At 40.0% G+C, this 19,762-nt stretch overlaps 1 protein-coding gene across 8 annotated transcripts in view; it reads left to right on the top strand.

The window, feature by feature from the left end:
* The window catches only part of GABPB2 (GA binding protein transcription factor subunit beta 2), a 29,967-nt gene extending 16,748 nt beyond the window's left edge, over nucleotides 1–13,219 (top strand). For 2 of the 8 annotated variants that reach the window (XM_045083094.1, XM_004776761.3), the window contains 4 exons: nucleotides 2,482–2,598; nucleotides 4,912–5,097; nucleotides 11,749–11,876; nucleotides 12,033–13,219. In XM_045083094.1, the coding sequence (XP_044939029.1) occupies nucleotides 2,482–2,598; nucleotides 4,912–5,097; nucleotides 11,749–11,876; nucleotides 12,033–12,332 (731 nt within the window). In that variant the 3' untranslated portion in view covers nucleotides 12,333–13,219. Of the gene's footprint in view, nucleotides 1–2,478; nucleotides 2,599–4,911; nucleotides 5,098–11,748; nucleotides 11,877–12,032 lie in introns of all 8 variants that reach the window. The other 6 variants (XM_045083093.1, XM_004776760.3, XM_045083096.1 and 3 more) reach the window with 4 other exon arrangements.
* Nucleotides 13,220–19,762: the final 6,543 nt, after the last annotated feature.

The following is a 19,762-nucleotide window of genomic DNA, read 5'->3' as shown; positions in this document are numbered from 1 at the left end:
CTTTTTGAAATTTAAATTTATAAAGCAGTTAAATTACCTACATTAATCATATCAGAAAAGGATTCTTTGCTCTGTGGATGTATTTATTATAAAGAGTGTTAAAAAGGAATTTCCTTAAGTATTTTAAAGTGTTTTACAGATAGCTGACTTTTTGATAGACGAAACGCTGGAAAGAATCTTTAAGCATAGTGGGAAAACAAAAATTGAGAGTACATTGGGGCACCTAGCTGGCTTAGTCAGTAGAACATGTGACTCTTGATCCTGGGATTATAAATTCAAGTCCCACATTGGGTACAGAGATTAGAATATAATCTTGAAAACATATTTTAAATATAAAAACCTTAAAAATAAAATCTTTAAAAAAAATTAAGGGGCACCTGGGTGGGTCAGTCGGTTAAGCATCCAGCTCCTGCTTTTGGCTCAGTCTCATGGATTGTGGGATTGAGCCCCACATCAGGCTTGTGCTCAGTGTGGAATCTGCTTGAGACTGTCTTTCTCCCTCTGCCCTTCATGTAGGTGTTCATGCTTGCTCTCTCTCAAATGAATAAGTAAATCTTTAAAAAAACTGAGGGACTCCTGGCTGGCTCGGCCAGTGGAGTGTGCAACTCTCAATATTCAGGTTGTGAGTTTGAGCCCCACATTGGGTGTAGAGCTTACTTTAAAAAAATAGAATCTTGGGGGGACGCCTGGGTGGCTCAGTTGGTTAAGCAGCTGCCTTCGGCTCGGGTCATGATCCCAGCGTCCTGGGATCGAGTCCCACATCGGGCTCCTTGCTCCGCAGGGAGCCTGCTTCTCCCTCTGACTCTTCCTTCCACTCTGTCTGCCTGTGCTCGCTCTCACTCACTCTCTCTCTGACAAATAAATAAATAAAATCTTAAAAAAAAAAAAAAATAAATAAAATAAAATAAAATTTAAAAAAAAAAAAAAATAGAATCTTGGGCACCTGGGTGGTTCAGTGGGTTAAGCCTCTGCCTTCAGCTCTGGTCATGATCTCAGGGTCCTGGGATGGAGTCCTGCATCAGGCTCTCTGCTCAGCAGAGAGCCTGCTTCCCCCTCTCTCTCTGCCTACTTGTGATTTCTCTCTCTGTGTGTCAAATAAATAAATAAAATATTTTTTAAAAAATAGAATCTTTTTAAAAAATTAAGAATACACTTAAAAAGAAGGTAAGTGTATTAGTCAGAGTCCAGTCAGGCGACAAAACTACATGGTGATTTGTATAATTTTATTGTAATATATAATATGTATGATTTCTAAAATATCTAAACTTACATGTACAATTCATGAAAAATTACCAGTAATAGTGGATTAACTACTATTAGGAGTTATGAGGAGAACCCTAGAGAATACAGGAATAACCAATATAGGAGCAGCCACGAATTTTGTATGACAAAACTTAATTTCATGCTAACTGTCAAGAAATATTGTTAGGGTCCATGTTAGGGTTTCAGTATGACAAGGCAAGGCAAAGAAGGGTAGATTTGGAATAAATTCACAACTGGCACAAAAGTATCTTTGAAATTATAATGAAAGACATAGGGAAATACAATTCATTTTATAGGGGCACCTGGGTGGCTCAGTGGGTTAAGCCGCTGCCTTCGGCTCAGGTCATGATCTCAGGTCCCGGGATCAAGTCCCGCATCGGGCTCTCTGCTCAGCAGGGAGCCTGCTTCCTCCTCTCTCTCTGCCTGCCTCTCTGCCTACTTGTGATCTCTCTCTGTCAAATAAATAAATAAAATCTTTAAAAAAAAAACAATTCATTTTATAAAAGTTATATTTATGCAAAACTGTCGAGTAATACTTTTGGTTCATAAAGTTAGGCGTGTGCCTGTTGCCAGATCAAATGTATTTTCCTCCTGGAACTTAGCTGTAAGGATAGCACACAGATATAAGAAGAAAAGGTTGTAAACAAAGTTTTTTTTTTTTTTTTTAAAGGATATCATGACAAAATTAAAGTAGATAATTATTTTTTACCATGAATCAGTTGTACTACCCTTTGACATTCAATAAATGAAATGTCCAGGTTTTACTGGTCCTTATGTTAGAGGTCATCCCGAGTCTTCTCACCTGTCTGGCTTATGGATAGATGCAGTATCTGCAGGCCCTCTTCCCTCAGCACCATCTAGTTTAGGGTAAGCCTGCTGCCAGGGAGAGCTCTGTACAGCCAGCCTAGGGAGTAGGCGGCCCTCTGGGTCTATTGGCTCTGAATGCTCAGCACTGGCAGTGCCAAGAAAATGAGCAAATGTGGGCAATGTAGTGGCCCTCTACTAAGCATATTACTTTAATCCACTTTAAAGGAAAACCTTTCTAAACCTTCCAAGAATGTTAACACCATGATCATTGGTTAATACCAGTTTGTAATGGAGAGCAAGAGGAAGACATTAGAATGCAAAGCTGAGGTTTTGATTTAATAAGAGCCATTTTTAGTTAATCTCCCATTTATTCTCTCTGCCAGACCTCATTTGCCTTTTTTACCAAAGTAGGTGACCCCCATGCCTCCTCAGCACCACACTTGTCACATTCCACCACCTCAGTGCTGGCCACCCTTGCAGCTCTTGCTGAGGCATCAGCCCCCTTGTCGAACTCTCACAGAGCCGCAGGTAGGTAAGGGATATCTGCTGGGTGAATCAGCATTTCTTTTGTTTTTACATTTCCAGCAGATTTAGTCTGCATGAAATATTAAAGAATTATGGTTAATTAGAGACATCTAAGAAAGAGGACTGTAGAGTCACTGAACTTCAGAAAGAAAAATCACTTAAGCAATATAATCAGATGGCTGAATAATATTAGAGAATGACTCAGTCATTTCTTTGTATTTTTGCAGTTTCAAGTTTGTTTGCTCCAGTTTCTTCAGATTGAAATGTTTAGTCTTCTATTAGCAGATTATTTGGGAAATACTCTATATTATGTTTTGACTGGTGCTATCATAGAATGATTCAAAATAGCAGCTTAGATATGTTGTATTTAAAGCGTCAAAATAGGGGCACCTGGGTGGCTCAGTGGGTTAAAGCCTCTGCCTTTGGCTCAGGTCATGATCCTAGGATTCTGGGATCAAGCCCCGCATCAGGCTCTCTGATCAGCGGGGCGCCTGCTTCCCCTTCTATCTCTGCCTGCTTGTGATTTCTCTCCCTCTGTCAAATAAATAAATAAAATCTTTAAAAAAAAATAATTTTGACAATATGTAACACTGCTACGTCTCTCATTGTCATATTCTGTGTACTTTAGGGTGGCTTGCTTTTATTTTCACTGGAAATGATATTTTGACATTTCCAGTGGAGTTGGGCAGATATATGCTGTATAGTGGCCTTCTGATATACAGAACAAAAGAGGGTCAAGTGTCTTAGCTAGAGCTGGTAGCCTGTGGGGAGAAGGCTTAGGGCTTCATATAAGTAGGGCCAAATAGTATTAGGTAGAGCTAAGTAGTCATCTAGGAATCTTTCTGGAGCCTTCTGACAGTCTGCTCCATCATAAATGAAAGCAGATTGTTCTGATTTCTTTCTGCCATTGACATTTGGGTGGTGAGAACATTCTGCCAATTCTGTTTTTCCAACTGTCAGCAATCATAAAGATCTCTATCCAGACATGTATGAGTGAGCAGCATGGCAGAGGGAAAAGCAATGTATTAAACTTGTGATTGTTAATTTGATTTGCTTTTGGATTTTGGATAAATTACTTATCCTCTCCAGGTCTCAGTCTCCTCATCTCTGGCTGAGGTTGGATCAGATTATCTTTCGAGGTCTTTTCTGCTAGAACATTTAACTGTTCTTTGTTTTTAAGAGATGTAAATGCTCTGTTTCCATTAAATCACCTGAATGTGTCTCCTATGGATAGTCCATATCACACTTAGTACAAAGTCCTACCTGTGTCTCTTTAGAGAGAGAAATTCTGTAGTGGAATAGTAGGAACTCGTTTTCCTAACAGTTATTGGGGATATTGACTAATCAAACTGAAAATCTTTTTTTTTTTTTAAGTTTTATTTATTTACATAATCTCTACACCCAATGTGGGGCTTGAAGATCAAGAGTCTCATCCTCTTCTGACTGAGCCAGTCAGGCACCTCCCTCCCCTTTTTTGATTTCTAAACTGAAAATTTTGATTCAACATTATATATATATATATATAATATTATTGTTTGTCAGATGGGAGAAGCCACCTACCATTTGTGTCTGTCAGACTTCATCAGTGTTTTGACTCTTAACATGTTATTTTGTTAATACATTTTCTTATAGAAATAGATCTACTCTGTAATTATTTTTCTTTTCTTTCTTTTTTTTTTTTTTAAAGATTTTATTTATTTATTTGACGAGAGAAATCACAAGTAGACGGAGAGGCAGGCAGAGAGAGAGAGAGGGAAGCAGGCTCCCTGCTGAGCAGAGAGCCCGATTCGGGACTCGATCATGACCTGAGCCGAAGGCAGCGGCTTAACCCACTGAGCCACCCAGGCGCCCTGTAATTATTTTTCTAACTCCATAGATTTATTTAGACTTTCAAGATGCTTCTTGAAAAAAGAACTCCAAGATCAAATATGCTAGGGAAACTCAGCATATCTTCTCTCCTTTTGGAGAATCACAGTGCTCATTAGCCTGTTGGGGTTTCTGATACTTTTTAAAAAACAAACAAAAAATTTAAGCATATATAAACTGGCATTTTGGAAGTGTATTTGTGCATAGAACCCATTCTTAGTGAACCCATCTCAGTGAAGACATTTTTGAAAATACTATTTATTGCATTTACTATTTTCTTTTCTCCTCCAACTTAGCATTGTTCGCTAGAACTTGCATTAGAAACTTTAATCTAACTTTTTTTCTCAAGTTTTCCTATCCCTGATACAATCAATTTCAAGAAGGTTGAAATTGTTATACTCCTATTTTTTGAGAAAGCTGAAATTTCCAATTCATTTTCGTCATCCTTAGCTAATTCAGAGGAAGTCATAGAGGGAAATTCTGTTGACTCATCAGTCCAGCAAGTGGTGGGGAGCGGAGGCCAAAGGGTCATCACTATAGTGACTGATGGAGTCCCTCTGGGTAATATTCAAACTGCGATCCCTACTGGAAGCATTGGCCAGCCATTTATTGTAACTATGCAAGATGGACAGCAAGGTAAGTTATCCCATTCAGACAAGTGTGTATGAAAAGATATTTATTTTTATTTTTATTTTTTAAATATTGTATTTATTTATTTGACAGAGAGAGAGATCACAAGTAGGCAGAGAGGCAGGCAGAGATAGAGGGGGAAGCAGGCTTTCTGCTGAGCAGAGAATCCAATGCAGCTCGATCCCAGGACCCTGAGATAATGACCTGAGCCTAAGGCAGAGGCTTAACCCACTGAGCAAACCAGGTGCCCTGAAAAGATATTTTAGACATTCCACAGTCCTCTAAATATGAAGCATTAAAGTAAGTGGGACTAAAGTGGGACTAAAAGAATGCCAGATACCAGGTTGGCTCCAAGAAAAAAAGAAATGGAAACTAGGCTGGCAAAACCTGATTTCCCTAATATATATAAAACGTGTGGGTAAAAGCCAATAGTCTGGTAGATAAAAGAGAAAATAGTATGAACTAGTAGTTCACATAAAATACTGATGCGTTTTGAAAACATGGAAATATGGGGGCGCCTGGGTGGCTCAGTGGGTTAAAGCCTCTGCCTTCGGCTTGGGTCATGATGGCGGGGTCCTGGGAACGAGCCCCGCATCAGGCTCTCTGCTTGGCAGGGAGCCTACTTCCTCCTCTCTCTCTGCCTGCCTCTCTGCCTGTGATCTCTGTCAAATAAATAAATAAAATCTTTAAAAAAATATATATATATATTTAAAAAACAGTGAAATGTGTTCAACCTACTTCATACATAGCAAGAGAAATGCAAGTCAGTTCTGCAGTGAGATACCATTATAACACTGTGTTGTCAGAGGTGTGGGGAAATAGGCACTCATAAATCACTGGCTGGCTCAGTCAGTATAGCTTGTGATCCTTGATGTCAGAATTGTAAGTTCTAGTCCCATGTTGGGTGTAGAGAGTATTTAAAAATAAAATGTAAAAAAAAAAAAAAAATCACTGCTGAGAGTGTAAATTAATGTATCCTCTAAAGAATTGATTGCAATTATCTATCAGCATTTAAAAAAAAAATTTATTTATGGGAGACAGAGTACTTATGTGCTCTCAAGCAGGGAGGAGGGGCAGAGGGAGAAGCAGATTCCCCAGTGAGCAGGGAGCCTGAATTGGGGCTTATTCCCAGAACCTGGAGATCATGACCTGAGCCAAAGGCAGATGCTTAACCGACTGAGCCACCCAGGAGCTCCCAGTACCTATCAGTATTAAAGATACACATACCGTTTGACTAAAAAGTTCTTTTCTAAGAATTTATATTCACACAGAAATGAAATATATACTGAGTTATTCATTATAGCACTATTTATAGTCGTCCAAGATTTAAAATAACCTAAGTAGATGGTAGCTGTATGTGGTGAACATAACATAATGTATAGAGAGCTTGAGTCACTGTGTTGTACACCTGAAACTAGTGTAACACTGTGGATTAACTATACTCCAATAAAAAATGAAAAAAAGAACATAAGTATATGTCAGTAGGGAACTAGATAAAGAAATTATGGTACACCCATACATTGGAGTGCTGTGCAGCTGCTGAAAACAATGAAGAAGTACTTTATATACTAGCATGATATCATCCCAAAACCATATTGTTACGTGACAAAAGTAAGATGCAGAACAGTGTGTAGAATATGTTACACTTGTATTTTTTAAAAGGGGGAAATATATGTATATTTGCTAATATATTCATTGACTTAAACCATTTCTGAAGGAATATTCAAGAATAACATCGATAACATTGGTTACCTCCTTGCTTGTGCTCTCTCTGTCAAATAAATAAATAAAATCTTAAAAAAAAAAAAAGTGGGGCGCCTGGGTGGCTCAGTGGGTTAAGCCGCTGCCTTCGGCTCAGGTCATGATCTCAGGGTCCTGGGATCGAGTCCCGCATCGGGCTCTCTGCTCAGCAGGGAGCCTGCTTCCTCCTCTCTCTCTGCCTGCCTCTCTGCCTACTTGTGATCTCTCTCTGTCAAAGAAATAAATAAAAAATCTTAAAAAAAAAAAAAAAGAATTACTTATTTAAAAAAAAAAAAAAAAAAAAAAAAAGTGGGGGGATGCCTGGGTGGCTCAGCTAAGCATCTGCCTTCGGCTCAGGTCATGATCCCACGTCCAGCATCCTGGTCAGTGGGGAGCCTCCATCTCCCTCTCCTGCTCCCTCTGCTTGTGCCCTTTCTCTGCGTCTTTCTCTGCAAAACAAATAAATAAAATCTTAAAAAACAAAAAAAAATTGGTTGCCTCCTGAGAAGGTACCTGAGTAGCTGGGGATGCTTGGGAGACTTTTCACTACATATGTTTTTATAACTTTTAATATATTTTTAAAGATTTTATTTTTTTGAGAGAGAGAGAGAGAAACTGAAAGCAAAAGAGACAGAGCACGAGCGGGGAAGGAGGCAGAGAGAGAGGGAGAAGCAGACTCCTCTCTGAGCAGGGAGCCTGACTTGGGGGCTTTATTCTGGAACTATAAGTTCATGACCTAAGCTGAAGGCAGGCAGTCAACCAACTGAGCCACTCAGACGCCCCATAACTTTTAATTTTTGAACCATGTGAATGTATTACTTCTTCAAGAAATACATCAATAGTTTCGTTTTTGTTTTTTCAAGAGCAACTAATCATTATAACTTCATTACTTAAAAATACTGGAGTTTGAGGTACTTGGGTGGCTCACTTGGTTAAGTGTCTGACTCTTGATTTTGGCTCAGGTCATGATCTTAGGTTGGTGAGATTGAGGCCCGCTTTGGGCTCCATGCTAGGAATGGAGCCTGCTTAAGTTTCTCTCTCTCCCTCTCCTTCTGTGCTGCCCCTCCTTTGCTTGCACTCTCTCTGTCTCTGTCTTAAAAAAAAAAAAAAATTGGAGTTTGAAAGAGGAGGATTGGTTTATTGCATTTGAGTCACCAAAATTTTGACTTGGCCTCAATAATGATGGGGATTTTATAATTTTCAAACTATTTAACTTGGTGGATCTTTGTAGCATAGAAAGAAAAAACAGATATTAGACCTATATAATTGGGGTGCCTGGGTGGCTCAGTCAGTTAAGCTTCTGCCTTGAGCCCCTTATCTGACTCCCTGCTTGGTGGGGAGTCTGCTTCTCCCTCTGCACCTCCCCCCACTCAGCTCTTATATTCTTGCTTTCTCTCTCTGTCAAAGAAATAAAATCTTAAAAAAAAACCAAACCCTGAATAATTCAAGTTTTAGTATCATAAATTCCTATTTTGGGGGGGGGAATATACTATTGATGTTTTTGTGAACATGGTTTAAAGCTTTGGGGCTTCCTTGGGTAGGTGAGAAACTCTGCTTATAATGGAGTCAAATAAATGAGAGTGGAGTTGTTTTGAGGGGACAAAATATTTGAAGTTTTGCCCGGATGAACTATACCACCTTTTACAAATGTATTTAACCAGGCACAAAGAAGGAAAGCTGAGATTTTATGAATTATCTTCAGGATGTTTTAAAATCCCAACTAAACTGCCTTTTCCACCTAGCAGATATCTAAGCTGCTTTCTATTGCCATCAGTTGATGAGTAACCAAGGAATACAAGCTAAATTTTAAATCAGCCAAACCAAGTAACTAGGTAAATTTTCTGTTTTAAAGAAAAATCATGGGGCGCCTGGGTGGCTCAGTGGGTTAAGCCGCTGCCTTCGGCTCAGGTCATGATCTCAGAGTCCTGGGATCGAGTCCCGCATCGGGCTCTCTGCTCAGCAGAGAGCCTGCTTCCCTCTCTCTCTCTGCCTGCCTCTCCATCTACTTGTGATTTCTCTCTGTCAAATAAATAAATAAAATCTTTAAAAAAAAAAAAAAAAAAAAAAAAAAAGAAAAATCATAATGTAACCTAAAACCTAAATAGAATTTTAAAGTTTTTAATTTTGTGATCATTGTAGATATGTGTATAGTTTGGGTTTTTTTAAAAACTATTTTATTTATTTACTTGATAGAAAGAGGGAGAGTACAAAGGAAGAGTGAGAGAAAGAAGCAGACTCCCCACTTAGCAGAGAGCCCCACAGAGGGCTTGATCCCAGGACCCTGAGATCATGACCCGAGCCAAAGGCAGATGCTTAGCCAACTAAACCACTCAGGCAGCACCCCTCTAGTGTGTTTTTTACATAGGCTCCACATCCAGTATGGAGTCCAGTGTGGGGCTTGAATTCATGACCTATGATCAAGACCTGAGCTGAGATCAAGAGTCAGACATTTAACTGACTGAGGCACCCAGGTGCCCCAGTGTGTACAGTTGTGAGAAATAATACAGAGAGATACAGTGTCCCTATCACCCAGTTTCCCCCATTGGTAACATTTTGCAGTAATACAATATCACAGACAGGAAATTGACATTGATACAATTCGCCAACCTTATTGAAAATTTTCCAATTTTATATGTATTCATGTATGTGCTTGTGTATGCACTTAGTTCTCTGCAGTGAATACAAGTGTAGATTTGTGTGAGCACCACCACAGTTGAGACAGAGAACAGTTCCAAAGCACCTGGATGACTCACATGGTTAAGTATCCAACTCTCGGATTCAGCTCAGGTTATAATCTTAGGATGATTAAATTGAGCCCCATGTGGGCTCCAAAGAGTGTGGAGTCTGCTTGAGATTCTCTCCTCTGGCACACTGCCTCCCTGCCTACTTCCTGTTCACACGTGCTCAGGCGCTCTCTTGCTTGCTCTCTCTAAAAAAAAAGAGAGAGAGAGAGAGAGAGAAAAGTTCCATCTCACTTCCCAACCCATTCCTGACCCCTGGCAACCACTAACTCATTTGTTTTCTAACTCTATACTTTTGTCATTCCAAGAATATTATAATAAATGGAATCATGTAATATGGAACCTTTTGAGATTGGCTTTTCTTCTCTCAGCATAATTCCCTTAAAATCTATCCAAGTTGTTGTTTGTATCAATAGTTCACTCCTTTTTATTGCTGAATAGTATCCATGGTATGGATTACCACAGTTTGTTTAACCATTCATTGAAGGACATTTAACTTGTTTCTAGTTTTTTGCTATCTGTGAATAAAGCTGTTATGTCCAATAGTGTACATGTTTTATGGGAATATAGATTTTGAGTTCTCTGGGATAAATGCCCCAAGGTGCAATTGCTGGGTTGCATGCTAAGTACATGTTTAGTTTTGTAAACATGTCTAATTTTATAAATACTTTGACAGAGCGTGAACTATTTCCTAGAGTGACTGTACCATTTTATAGTCCCACTAACAATTTATGAGTAATCCAGTGTTGCCACATCCATGTCAGTGTCTGGTGTTATCGCCATTTTTTAAAATTTTAGCCATTCTGATAGATGTGCAGTGCATTGAACTGTTTGTTGACCTTTTTCTCATTTATCTACAAAAGAGAAATTTATTAAATTGGATATAGTGAGTGGTAAACTGCTTTCATGTGAAGTTCCTCAAAAATGTTATGTAAAGGGGCGCCTGGGTGGCTCAGTGGGTTAAGCCGCTGCCTTCGGCTCAGGTCATGATCTCAGGGTCCTGGGATCGAGTCCCGCATCGGGCTCTCTACTCGGCGGGGAGCCTGCTTCCCTCTCTCTCTCTCTCTGCCTGCCTCTCCATCTGCTTGTGATTTCTCTCTGTCAAATAAATAAATAAAATCTTTAAAAAAAAAAATGTTATGTAAAGACATTAGGCCTTCATTAGACAGGTTACTCCCAAGGAATTGTAAGCTTATTGGCCAAAGTTAGACTTCTTTATTTTAGAGAGAGAGAGAGAGAGAGAGCAAGCAGGGGTGGGGGTGGGCAGAGAGAGAAACTTAGGCAACCTCCACGCTCAGTGCAGAGCCCAGTGCAGGGCTGGATCTCATGACCCTGAGATCATGACCTGAGCTGAAATCAAGAGTTGGACGCTTAACCGGCTGAGCTACCCAGGTGCTCCTAGAGTTAGTTAGACATTTTTTTTAAAGGTTTTATTTGTTTATTTGAGAGAAAGCACAAGCAGGGGAGTGGCAGAGGGAGAGGGAAAAGCAAACTTCCTGCTGAACAGGGAGCCTGATGTGGAGCTCAATCCCAGGACCCTGGGACCATGACCTGAGCCAAAGACAGATGCTTAACTGACTGAGCCACCCATGTGCCCCCTGAGTTAGACATCTTTATATAAGAGCATCAGACCCGATGTTAACTGCATGGCTTCCAAATTTGATACTCTAATCTTTCCTGTTTCTTTCTGTAGGCCATGATTTACCTGTTGATTTTAAGATCCAAAGAGATATGAATAATAAGATTTCAGCTAATATATTTCAGTTTATGTTCTAATTTAAAGCAAGCAGGGGTACCTGCCTGGCTCAGTTGGCAGAGCTTGTAATTCTTGATTTCAGGATTGTAAATTTGAGCTCCACCTTGGGTGTAGAGGTTACATAAAAATAAAATCTTAAATAATAAAGTAGGTGGGCACCTGGGTGGCTCAGTCGGTTAAGCATCTGCCTTCAGCTCAGTTCATGATCCCAGTGTCCTGGGATCGAGTCCCAGGTTAGGCTTCCCATCCACAGGGAGCCTGCTTCTCTCTCTCCCACTCCCCCTGCTTGTGTTCCCTCTCTCACTATCTCTCTCTGGGTCAAATAAGTAAATATAATCTTAAAAAAAATAATAAAGTAGGCAAAACCTCTTTGTTTCACTATGTATTCATTACCTCCAATTGGTGTCCTTTGGCTTTTAGTTCTAACTGTACCTGCTGGTCAGGTTACAGAGGAAACTGTAATTGAAGAGGAGGAAGAAGCAGAGAAGCTGCCTCTGACTAAGAAACCAAGAATAGAAGAGAGGACAAACAGTGTGGAGGAGAGCAAGGTAATGTTCTTAGCAGCAGTAGATAGAAGAGAAAGGAAAGAATCAAAAGCCAAAAACTTTTAAGGCCTGAACCCTCCTTTACGCTTTTTGTCTACTCTGCGGATAATCTGGGATCAAGAATTCTTAACCTGGTGGTGACATTGTTTACCTTTACAGGAGGGCACTGAAAGAGAGCTACTCCAACAGCAGCTCCAAGAGGCCAATCGAAGAGCCCAGGAATACCGACACCAGCTCCTAAAGAAAGAACAGGAAGCAGAGCAGTACCGCCTCAAGCTAGAGGCTATGGCCAGACAACAGCCCAATGGAGTTGATTTCACCATGGTTGAAGAGGTGGCCGAAGTAGATGCTGTAGTAGTGACAGAGGGGGAGATGGAAGAGAGAGACACGGAAGAGAATGGGGCAGGAGGAACCATAGAGCCTCATTCTGGAGTTCCCTTGGAAACTGTTTCATCTTAATGTGCGAGGGCCACAACTTGTACTATGTCCATCTATTTCCTCTTTCCTCTTTTTAAAAGAAAATACAGAGGACAGACATTGTATAAAAATTAAGAATGTCCTTAAGAAGAAAACTATAGCAGGGTAACAGTGCTTGGGCTCAGGAAGGCTTGCTATGCAACTGGAAAATTCAAAGCCAAATTTAGGAAATACTTCTTTTGAAGGACCAAAAGAATAAGGACCAATTTTCTTAGCTCACATCCCCACTTTAAACTTAGAGGTAAAAGAATGTTGGATGTTGTGGGTTGATTGTTTTTTAAATAACTGACTTTGTATCAGAAGATTTTAAGATAACATTCCTAGTATAGACATGCACAGAGCTTTTTATAATTGCATCGTCAAGTGACCTTAAATTTTGCCTTATATTTATGACATGTACCTGGTAGAGAAGAAAACTAATTAGGAGGTGGGTGAGAAGCAAGGTTTTGGGAAGAGAAAATATATGTTCTGCTTCCAAAGGAGCAGGCATTCCCCCTATCCTGATTTAATTTCACCAAAAAGAAATTGGTAATTGCCATTATGTGTCCATAATTCAGATGCCAGTTTAAGAAACTGAAGTGGAATATTTAAAAACTGGAAAGGAAAGAAACTTGTTTATGTGGGAGAAGTGTATGTAAATCCAAAATCCTCCAGGCTGTGCTTCACAATGCTGGAAAGTGGCCAGGAAGAGGCTTGTGGGGTTATAAAACAATCTGGTCCCGAAATACAAACTTTGCTCTGGCTGGATTTTATAAAATTGAAATCAGGAAGATAGTCTGTTGCTAGAACAACTTGCTTCCACACATTTATTTATATAATATCAAGCTTTAATATCAACTTTTTAATTTTATAAAATTTTATTGAGTTTTCTAAGTGTGCCTTTGTGTGGAGCTTAAAGGGTATCCTTCTCATTGCAAAAAAAGAAGTCGGGGGAGAGGCAATTGCTGAGGGTGTTGGTGGAGTTCTGTTTCCATTTGACCTGGGATGAGCAGATTGTTCTGTTCCTTAAGATCGGCTTTTTTGCAGAGCTTTTGTGCCTTGTAGGTGCTCGGTGTGTGTTGGCAAAAGAATGAAAAACTAGGGGCGCCTGGGTGGCTCAGTGGGTTAAGCCGCTGCCTTCGGCTCAGGTCATGATCCCAGGGTCCTGGGATCGAGTCCCGCATCGGACTCTCTGCTCAGCGGGGAGCCTGCTTCCTCCTCTCTCTCTCTGCCTGCCTCTCAGCCTACTTGTAATCTCTCTCTGTCAAATAAATAAATAAAATCTTTAAAAAAAAAAAAAAAGAAAAAAGAAAAACTAGAAGTGCCATAAAGTAAGGAACCAAAAATTCTGGCTCAATAACTTCATCTGCCTGACTCCGTTCTCTACCACTGTGCCTGCTCCCTTTTCTTAGATGCTTTTGTAAAGTATTTCATTACTGGATTTTCTTTGTGCACCAGTTTGGTGTTTTTTCAGAAGGAGAGGTTATGGATGGAAAGAGAGAGGTTGTGGAGAAGTTACATTACAGAAGTTACTGCCTTTGACATTGAGCCCCCATCATTCTAGACCTGCTCTCTTGCTTTATTGTAAATGAGAAGAAGAAACCAGAGGATGTGCCAAGTAAACATTTGAATGACTGTTTAGAATACGGTTTTCTTAATTAGCAATCATGGGGAAAACATATATTTTTAATTTGGAATAAAACTTGACAGTTCACATGGTTCTATTTATCTTGATTAGTGAAGTAATTTGCTGCAGTTTTCCAGAGGTGCAGAATCACTTGGGGCTCAAAATAGACCTAAAAGATAACTCGCCAAACCAAATTTGACAAACAAAATTGGTTATTAGAGGCTTATAGGCAAAAAATACCAGTTTGAAATTAATCCTGGCCATTGGCCACCACTAGGAGAAAACCACCACTAGGTTTTCTCCGTAGGCTTGAGAGATTTCTCCTGGTTTGGGGGGAAGATGAGAAGCCCAGATAAGGGCTAGGGTGAAATTGTGCCATTTTCTGTCAAGTTGTCCTTTTTCGGCTTGCAATGTTTTTCTTTTTTCTGACCCCCTTTGTGAACCAGATGCTAACAATAAGATGCTATTGTGTGCCATTTCGAAGCTTTAGCCTAACCATAGAGACAGGTGGACCAAGTGTCATTTTAGATGTGTTTGGTTTATTTTCTTTGTTTATATATTGAATTTAATTCCTTTTTTTCCCCTCTTTCCTGCAGAGGATAGCCAGGCCCAGCTACCTGTCTCTCTGGGATAGCTTCTGACTGGGCCCATGAGTTGCCATCCAATACTCCCTGCTGAGCATACAGAGTTCCTACTGTTTGGGCGAACTTCAGAAATACTTATCATTCTCTTTCTGTAGGAGGCTGTTACCCTCACCTAGAAAAATCTCTAATACAGCCCAAGTCATTTTTGATGATGGGGTCTCTGAGATAGGGAGTTGGGACAGGGAAAGAGAAAAGAGAAATGTCTGGAAAGGGAAGAGTAGCAAAAAGGTATTTGTTGTTATTTACTTGAAATACACCTTTTATCATCCCAGAGAAGGGAAATAGGATTTGATCTCCAGTTGTATTGCCATGGAGAAAATGGCAGGTCCAGATCCCTTGAAGTAGGAAGAAATTAAAGATGAAATGCATTAATGGCAAAAACATTTTATGATTTGCATCTTTCAGGATCAGCAATGGAAGTTGGGAAAATGTTGCTAGATCCCAACTGTTGTGTTGGCAAGATTGGATTACAGAGAATCAATTAACAGACAGGTGGTTCAGACTTGGTACTTAAGCAGAAAAAACTTGGAACCTAGGATGATTGCCTACTTTAAAGCTGCTTTAACAATATCAGTATTAATTTATGAATTTTAGATTCTACATTTGCATTTTGGTTTTAAGCCTTCCCTGAGAAAAGAAAAAGAAAGAAGTCTTAATATTTCTGTTCTTATTCCTAGCTTCAGGGAAATTCTTATAAATATATAAATGTACAATTCCCTTCCTATCACTACCTCTGTGGGATCTCTTAATTGTAATGCCAGAGTTGAGGTTTCTTAATGGAGATATGGGAGAACTTGACTTTAGGTTTTTCTATGTTTTGAACTCAGTGCCTTAAAAGATGTTCTTCTTTTCCTGTCAGATCCATGTATAGTTATTTTTGGCTGTGTCTTTCCCCCTTCTTCAGCCTTACCATTGCATTATTAAAATTTTTGTATCTGCTCAGTAATGTTAGAAATATATGGCATACCAAATTTCTTTCTTTCTTTATATTGATATAAAAGAAATGAATTTACCAGAGGGCTCTACAGTCAAAGCTAGGTATTGTGTGACCAGGGCATTTTTAGTACCCATTTGCTGGGTGCATATTGGTTTGTACATTTATAAATACATATGGATCTTCCCACTTTTTGTTTATTTGAGGTTCAGCTTTAAAATACTTGGTATAACCTGGAAATATTTTCATTCGATTAAACACATTGAAGAGGGTTCCTGTAGCTTCACTAAGGGGGCAAAGGAAGAAAAAGCTCTACTCCGGCCCTTCTCTGAGGGGTATGCTTGAACCTGGTGTAATGAGAAACCTGAGGAGTAAACCTCGGGGAGAACCAGTGTCTGGCTTTCTAGAGACTTGTTTAGCATATGGTGTGATGACACCATGTAAGCTGAACAGTTCAGAGCAGGGTCAGGGGTGAAGACAGAGCTGCCCTTCCACAGAGCAAGCCTCCTTTCCACTCCCATGGCAGCTGTTTTCACTGGCACTTGGAAGATCTCTTACACCTCTGAACAGGAAAGAAATCTTAGATAAAAGGGTCATGGCACAAGAAGCGGGCATTCTGTACATCTGCTTTCCCAGTTTAGAAATCTTATACTTTTGAGAAATCATTTTGAAAACGCTTTTATGGCTCTCTCCTAACAAACATCATATGGACTTCCAGAGCTAGAAGATTTCAGGCATATAGTAAACTCTTCCCAGAAGTTGAATATTGAGTAGAAGTCAGTTTTTAATCCAAATTTATTGGAGAATGGCCTCCTTGTGCAGACATCTCTGTATGGCCAGGAAAGGAGCTTTTAAAATGAACTATATGTCAGCACTGCCTGTATCCTGTTCCGGGCTCTTATCTATCTCCATTTTATGTGATGAATATTTTCCGAGTTAGTACTCTATTTCCTATCCCAATATATTTAATATGAGAACAGGAGTAAGAAGGATATGAATTTGAACTAAATAGCTTTGAGCCTCTGGTGCTGCCCTTTTTTTTTTTTTTGGAAACTCTCTAGGCTTAGTGGGTGGGGTGACATTCCTAGACTCCACAGTAGCAATTTGGCTGGCTAATGGCAGGAAATTGTGATTCCCTATCTCTCTCCCTTACTTTCCCATCTAAACTACTTCTGCTTCTGTGACCCCATTGTTCTTATCTCATTGTGTCTTTCCCAGGCACTAGAACTTAATTAGTAGGTCATTTCTAATCTATGGGCCTTGTCTTTCCTCTTTCCACTCCCCTCCTTCCCTATTATATGTATTTTCTGTTTATTCTGAAGTGGTTTGTTTCTGAGAATTAATCTAGGTCATACCCCATATCCTGTGCTTCCTAGTTGGTTTTAGCCATCTCAGCTGACCAACAATAATGACTGCAGCTCCCTTCTCTGGCTTTGCCCTATAGCCTGTCCTCCTACCAAGGCCATTTATGTTGGCGGAGAAAAAGAGGGTGGGTGGGGGTGCCTAGATTCTTCTCAAAATGTCCTCAGTTTTTCAGGTTTTCTGACAGCTTTATGTACAGTATGTTTTAGGAAAACAAATGTACTTCTCTTTTTTTATTTAGGATTTTAATAAGATTTGAGTTTGATGAGGAAGTGTGTGTGTATATGTGTGTGGGGGTGATCATTTGTGTGTATATACACTTAAACAGATCTATATTATATATACAGTTTTTGTACTATCATTTAAAATAAAGATATTTCTTAATAAAAATGTCAAAGTCATACCATTTCAGAATGTCATTGAAAGTTTTTTCCATCTCCTGGGCAAAAATTGTTACCTAGTCCCTGATCACAGGTAAATCTCAATAGGAAGTTTTCTGTCTGGCTGAGTTAATTATGGTGGAGCAGGGGTAGGGTTGCATGTGTGTGGGGGGGTCTTCTTTCCCCTGTTGTGGTCTCTTCTAACCCATTCCCACCCTCTGCATTTTCCTTATCCTAGCTCCTCCTTAGGTAGTATTCATAATAGGCAGAGCAAGTGGAGATAAGGACTGAAGGGAGAATGGAAAGATCTTTTGACTGGTTTGGTAGATTGACATCTTCCTCCCTTTTGTCATCCCCCCACTCCCTTCCCTAAAAGCCGACAATCAGGAGAAGAGCCCAGTAGCTGAAGGAAATGATTCTGTGCCTTGTGTGGGAGTAAAATCAATGCTAAGATATGGGTTGGGGAGAGGGGACGGGATATCAGGCTCAGGGAGGGCTGGAAATTGATTTGCTTTGCGGGCTTCTCAACTATTCTTAGTTAATAAGGTGCCCGTTGCTATCTCAGTCCAATGCAGCATACATTTATTAAGTAAATACGAATAGCAGTGTGGTGGTAGCACAAACACCATTGATACCCAGGACTGAAGAGACCTATCTAGCTGACTAGACGGGATCCCCATCCAAGGTATAGAGTTCTCAAAAACTGCTCCACTGGCAATATGGATGCCTTTCTTAAGTAAAGGACGGTATTACCAAAGTCAAAGACATATAAGCATCTGTGTTCAGCAACTACAATCTCCCAACTCAGTATTTAGGAAATAGAATGCTTACCATGTACCAGGCTGTATATAGATAATTGCTTTTTGGTAAATACATATAATAAAAAAAAATCCAGTATACATATTAATTTTAAGGTACATCTGACAGAGTACCTCATAAATGCATATATGGTCTTTTTGTTCTCCTGAGAGAAAAAGAGCAGGCAAAGAAAAGAGAAAAAGAGGGACACCTGGGTGGCTCAGTGGGTTAAACAACTGCCTTCGGCTGTGGTCATGATCCCAGCGTCCTGGGATTGAGTCCCACATCGGGCTCCTTGCTTGGCAGGGAGCCTACTTCTCCCTCTGCCTCTGCCTGCCATTCTGTCTGCCTGTGCTCTCTCTCTCTGACAAATAAATAAATAAAATCTTTTTAAAAAAAGAAAAAGAAAAGAGAAAAAGAGCAAGGACTTGAGGAGGCTTGAGAAACAACTAAAAGTCTTACTGAATAAAAATCCTAGTGAGGGAAATCATTAGGAATGTGGGGAAGTTGGAAGGGAATGGGGAGATAGGAACTTAGAGTTCTCTGAAGGGTGATCTTCTTAAATGATGGGAAAGAAACATGAATGAGGGCAACTTTCCTAAGATTTCCTCTGTGAAAATGAGCCCTTTACTCCAAAGAAATCAGTAGGTAGAAAATACAAGAGAAGGTTGAAATGGGAGCAACTTAGTGATAACCACAGACTTGTCTAAGGTTTATGTAAGATATCTGATAGGTTATAGATTAAGTCTGTTAAGACTATAGGGGATACTTAAAAAATATGGAAATAGGTAACTGCTAAATTAATAGTAATGTTCAGTAGACACTTTATTTTTTTTTTACAGAGAGATAGAGAGCACAAGTAGACAGAGTGGCAGGCAGAAGGAGAGGGAGAAGCAGGCTCTCTGCTGAGCAGGGAGCCCGATGCAGGGCTCGATCCCAGGACCCTGGGATCATGACCTGACCCGAAGGTAGCCGCTTAACCGACTGAGCCACCCAGGTGCCCCTCCCGTAGACACTTATATGTGTTATAAAAATGTTTTGGAGGAGTACTTGGGTGGCTCAGTCTGTTAAAAGTCTGCCTTCAGCTCAGGTCATGATCCCAGGGTCCTGGGATTGAGCCCCACAACAGGCTGTCCACTCAGCGGTGAGTCTGCTTCTCCATCTCCCTCTATGATCTTTCTCACTTTTGCTCTCTCTCAAATAAATAAAATCTTTTTTTTTAAATGTTTTTTTTTTTAAGATTTTATTTATTTATTTGACAGAGAGAAATTACAAGTACACTGAGAGGCAGGCAGAGAGAGAGAGAGAGAAGGAAGCAGGCTCCCTGCTGAGCAGAGAGCTCGATGTGGGACTCGATCCCTGGACCCTGAGATCATGACCTGAGCCGAAGGCAGCGGCTTAACCCACTGAGCCACCCAGGCGCCCCTAAATGTTTTTTTAAGAAGAAGACTGTAAAGGACCCCTGAACAAGGTATGGAGCTGCACTCTGCTAACATAACCAGTCCTAAAGTTTGAAGAAGTTCTTACTGTAAAGGAAAGTGATATTTGAGAAGCCAATATTATAAATAATAACAGTAGCTTCTATGCCTAAAAGGGTATTTTTGTTTGCTTAAGTAAGCTTTTCACCTAATGTGGGACTTGAACTCATGACCTGAGATCAAGAGTCACATGCTCTACTGACTGAGCCA

This window comes from Mustela putorius, unplaced genomic scaffold (genome assembly GCF_011764305.1).
Source record: "Mustela putorius furo isolate JIRA1106 unplaced genomic scaffold, ASM1176430v1.1 tig00000695_pilon_pilon_pilon, whole genome shotgun sequence".
Taxonomy (NCBI): Eukaryota; Metazoa; Chordata; class Mammalia; order Carnivora; family Mustelidae; genus Mustela; species Mustela putorius.
This window is presented reverse-complemented; position numbering and strand designations above follow the sequence as displayed.